This window comes from Octopus bimaculoides, chromosome 1 (genome assembly GCF_001194135.2).
Source record: "Octopus bimaculoides isolate UCB-OBI-ISO-001 chromosome 1, ASM119413v2, whole genome shotgun sequence".
Classification (NCBI taxonomy): Eukaryota; Metazoa; Mollusca; class Cephalopoda; order Octopoda; family Octopodidae; genus Octopus; species Octopus bimaculoides.
This window is the reverse complement of record NC_068981.1, coordinates 119,627,107-119,632,404: the sequence shown is the minus strand read 5'-3', so window position 1 is coordinate 119,632,404 and position 5,298 is coordinate 119,627,107. Positions and strand designations below refer to the sequence as shown.

General features: G+C 40.8%; 1 protein-coding gene across 1 annotated transcript in view; it reads left to right on the top strand.

Annotated features, from left to right (window-relative positions):
* The window catches only part of LOC106867957 (calcitonin receptor), a 228,609-nt gene that overhangs the window by 185,925 nt on the left and 37,386 nt on the right, over nucleotides 1-5,298 (top strand). The window contains exon 8 of the mRNA XM_052969844.1: nucleotides 1,549-1,612. Coding sequence (XP_052825804.1) covers nucleotides 1,549-1,612 — 64 coding nt within the window. The remainder of the gene's footprint in view (nucleotides 1-1,548; nucleotides 1,613-5,298) is intronic.

Sequence of the window (5,298 nt, the reverse complement as noted above, 5' to 3'; positions counted from 1 at the left end):
CGCTCTTCCGATCTGCGATGTTGGGGGTACAAACACAGACACACAAACAAACACACACACACACACAATTTAAAGGCGGTGCTCTAGAATGGTCCCGGCCTCTGGCTGAAACCAGTTAGAGAATAAAAGAATGTATACATGCATGCATGTATGTATGTATGCATGTATGTACGCATATATGTATATACATACATATGTGTGTGTGTATGTATGTATGTATGTGTGTGTGTATGTATGTATTTATTTATTTATATATACAGGGTGGTGCAAAAGTAAGTATACAGTTATGAAAAAAGAAAACCCGTACAATACTCATTTATATTTATGACAAAAAGTAAAAAGTTACGATGAAAGTATTAATAATTATTATAAATGTATTATTATGATTAATTACACTGAAAATATCAACAATGAGGCTAACTAATTTAATGTGCTAGTAATTTTAATGAATTGAGTATTATAGCATTCACGTGATATTGTATACCTACTTTTGCGCCCCGTATATATATATATATGCATGCTTATAAATGTATATGTATATGCATGTATATGTGTGGGGAGATGTACATGTATATGTGTGTGTATGTATATATATGAGTATATATATATATATATATGCATATATATGTATGTATATATGTATGTGTGTGTGTGTGTGTATATATAAACACACACACACACACACACACACACATATACGTACACTTATTAAAGCTGCAAATATTTTCGCAAACTCTTACTCAGTGTCACATTCCCGTCCGTCGAACGGTTGTGACGAATACTTGTGTGTGTGTGTAATGAATACTCGTGTAAATATATAAATATATATTATTACAGTTACCTTCTACCAAATCCACTCACAAGGCTTGCCTAATGTACCGCACACTGTGACTGAACCCGAAACTATGTGGTTGCAAAGCGTGCTTCTTAACCACATAGTCATGCCTGGGCCTAGTTTGTGCACATTATTTAAAAATCAAATTAGTCAATGGGATTTAGCTTTGGGGATGGATTTAGGATTTAAAGTTTGGCTTACTTTGCATTTTAGTGTGAACATCCTTTCTGCAACTTTGTTGTATGGATACAAAAGTATTTGTTTCGTGACAAAGCATGTAGTTAACTGATTGTCAATAAAGCTGACATTTTTTAAATGGTTAACGTAAGATGTTCATGATGAACGTTATTGAATTTTAGAGTAATTTGAACGCAGTTATCGTATTGTATCACATGAATAGTGATTTCATATCTACTTTAAGACACCGAATCCTTTCGTGTTTCCATCAATTTGTCTTAAAACACAGGTACAAGATCTGATAATATCCTCTTCGATTGAATGATGTCTTTATGCAAAATAAGAAAGCCATCTCTCAAATGGAATTTCCAGCGCACCATTTAAATTTTAAGAGATGTGTGATATAGTAATTTTCTTTCATGAAGTGTAATGTTCCTCATCTATTCAGTTATGTCAACTTCGTAATTTTCAATATGTTCTCCAATCTACTTCATCATTACTCTGAATTCTTTTTAATTTGGTTTATCATATTGAAGGTGCTGGACAGGTAGTAGCCCGTTACAATGGATAATTCAAGGACCGGTAATATTCTCTTTAATTGTAAGTAAGAAGATAACATTATTTTCTTCGTTTGTTTCAAGTTGATTTTCGTTACGATCATTCTCTTTTTTGTTACTAATTTCTTTACATACATTTAAAAGAGTTTCTACTAGAATATTCGAATAAGTTATTGTGTCTAGAGAATCTCCTAATAATATATTACAGTTTTTTTTTAACTCCAACGAAATTTTGTTCTATTCAATTTGTAATTTTTTTATAGTATAATAAAGGACAATCAAATTGACTTGATGACAAAAGCTCTGGTCAGTATTTTCTACATAGAATTTTGTTGATCTGGCTTTAAAAATACGTATAATCTGCAAACAACTTGTAGATACAAGTGCTACCAGTTGAAAGCTCCACGTCTTCAGGAGAGACTGCGCGCCATTTCAAGGGCTCCCTCTCGGCGGCATTATTGCACACTGGCCACCCTCACTGACTACTAAGCTTCACTCAACATTTCATTGCTCATCATCTCTTTTTAACCAAGTTCAGTGGCTTGCTTTCTACATTGTAGCTTGGATATTGCTCATGATGATATTTGCATTATGTTGAGTTAGGCTTGGCGACACATCTATTGCTACATACTGCTTTCAAGGAATCCTCTACATTCAACTTCAATTGGATAATGTCCTCTTTTCTGGCCAGTGTCTTCACATTCCACCAGGAGATATACATAACAGTCGATCTTCTGTGTCCGAGCGGCGTCCATGTTATCTGTATAGAGAACAGTCAGTTCTACCAGATTTACCATTTTCTTTCCCTCACTCCAGATAACCATATTAGGTTTCTTCGTAACTGGAATGAGGAAGAATCTTTAGTACTTTGGAAAATCTGCAGCCACCTCCCAACAGCTGTTCCAATTTTCATCGTTCATAACATTCTCCGTCAACCGGATTTGCTGTCTTGTACTAACAAAGGTGACGAAGTCTCTGGCTGGTTTCCTCGGTGGTTTCTTACCACTGTTGATTAGAGCAATTTGGTTCTTTGTAGCATTGAAAAGAGCCTTAAGAGCCAAATTGTGTCTCCAGCTATATCTATCCAACGCTGCACCGATAGGCAGGCGAGATAAGGCGTCGGCGGGGATGTTGTCAATGCCAGCGATATGGCGAATGTCACTAGTGAACTGTCATCTATAATCCAATTGCCTCGTTTCTCTGGGCGAGTACCAGCCCGTTTTTGCAAAGAGGGCGAACGTTAGCGGTTTGTGGTCGGGGGGATTTGTGAAGTCTCTACCTTCGGGAAGCTAAGAGAAATGTTTCACTGCGAGGTAAATTGCTAAGAGTTCTTTACCAATACACTATATTTCATTTCGACATTTTTCAACTGTCGCCAGAAAAAGGCTAATGGCTGGCTTCCGCTGTTTACGGATTGCTCTAAAACTTCCCCCATAGCAGATGACGACGCATCCATAGTAAGTGATAATTTTGCATCCGGAACAGGATGAGCGAAGAAGGATGCTTGAACAAGGTCAGATTTGACAGATTCAAAAGCCTGGATGGCTGTAGGAGACAGCGTTATCTGTGCGTCTCTTTTCCATTCACCTTTCAGGTGCTGGGTCAAGGGAAGCAACTTCTCCGCACATTTAGGGATGAAATGACGATAATAATTAATTAAACCAATAAAATTTTTGAGTTGCTTTAAGGAAACAGGAGGAGACAAGCGTTTGATGGCTTCCACTTTAGAGGGAAGCGGACGAATACCATCGGCGTCAATGAGATGCCTCAAGAATTCCAAACTGGTAGAACCGAAGACACACTTAGCCGAGTTGATCTTCACATCATTGGAACGTAGGCGCTTCAACAGCTGAGTCAAGTGTTGGAGATGCTGGTCTGCAGGGCAGACGAAAATTCCTGGACATTAGGGAGGGGATAGCGATCTGCAATAGTGACAGTGTTAAGACGTTTTAAATCTCCCACCGGTCGGAAATCAGCGTCATTCTTCCTGGCTATGTGTAGGGGTGCTGCCCACGGGCTCGTGGAGGGACGAATGAGGTCCAGCTGGAGCATGTGCTCAAATTCAGCCCGGGCGATCCGGAGTTTCTCTGGAGACAAATAGTGCGGTTGGGAAAAGACTGGAGGTCCCTTGGTCGTGATTAAATGTCTCGTAAAATGGGCTGGATTCGATGAATGAAATGACAAATCCGTCAACTCTGGAAACGAAGTGAGTAGCTGTTGGTAGGAGTCACCCAAAGCGGCCACGAAGAAAGAAGGGCTCACAACGGGGACAGGAGAATCTTTTCGGGGACGGCGAGTGAAGTGGTTTCATCAATGAGTCGGCGTCCCCTAACGTCCACGATGAGAGAATAGTGGTGTAAGAAATCAGCATCAAGAATAGTATGGGGTAGGTTTGTAATGACAAAGATCCACTTGAAATCCCTACGGAGTGACAAATCCAGGGTGAAGGATATTTGACCATAGGTCTTGATGGCGGAGTGATTCACCGCGTAAAGAGAGATATCCGAAAGAGCAGGATTGGCGGAGGTAAATTATCGATACCAAATACTTAAACTGGCACCTGTATCCACTATAAAGAACTTTGAAGAATTGGCATCTCTGATAAAGAACGCACGATAGGGAGAATCGACGGGGGGGGGAGACAACTGATGTGCCAGTGTCTCCCTGTCTAGTTTCCCTGAGAAGAGTAGGAGCAGGGCTGTGTACATTTTCGGCCTGGTTCTTGAACTTCCTGTTGTACCAGCAGACTGAGGGAGCAGGAAGTGCGCGTGGGCACGAGAAAGGGCGGTACCTGGTCCTTCCTGCGGAATGATCCCTTGAAGGCGAACGGTTCCTACACATGCGTGAAACCTGACGGGTCAGTTCTTCGATAGCCCGTAAGATTTCAGAGGATTGCATGTCAACCGGAGCCGAAGAAGTAGAATCTCGAGAGGAAGATGAAGAAGCGACAAGGTTATCTGCAGAGGATGGTGAGCCAGAAAGTTCCATAATCCTGTCTGCGGAGGCGGCGAGTTGTTCAAGGGCCGTATGTTCCATCATAGGAGCTAAAATCGACTGTACATTAGAAGGTATCCTCGAGACAAATAGTTGTTTGACAAATGCCTGTCCCTCATAGGAGCTATCGGACAACTCTCGGATTGGTTGTAAAAACTGGGTGGGAGTTCGATCCCCGAGATGCTCATCCTGCAAGAGTGTGCGAAATTTACTCTCAGCCGAGGGAGAGTTACGCCGCAGAACCGCGGCTTTGAAGGTTTCGTATGTCATATCCGGTGGGGTTCCTGTTATCATTTCTCGCAGTGAAAGTGCGAGCCGAGAAGGAATGCCAGTAGGAGCGATGTGGAGTTTGCTCTGGGCCAACTGAATGTTAGAAGAAATGAAGAACGATTCCAGTTGTGAAAACCACATCTTAGAATCTCCGTGATATTGAGGCAGAGAAAAATGACTCATTTTGGACGACAGTAGGAAAACAGAACGGCACAAAGAACAACTGGTTGAAGAAACGCCGTTAGAAATGGCAGTCAAAATACCCTAGTTGAAAGAAGACACGACGAGCAGCGAATTAGGAAAAAAAATTTTTTCAATAGCAGGGGATGAAAATAGAAGAAATCCTTACTAGTTGATAAAGAACAAATTATGGCCAACGCCTAGATAATCCGAGTGGTTGAGAGAAAGAAACTTATGCCTGACACGTAGGAAAATTGCTACCCATGTGAATTCTGGAGAAAATTC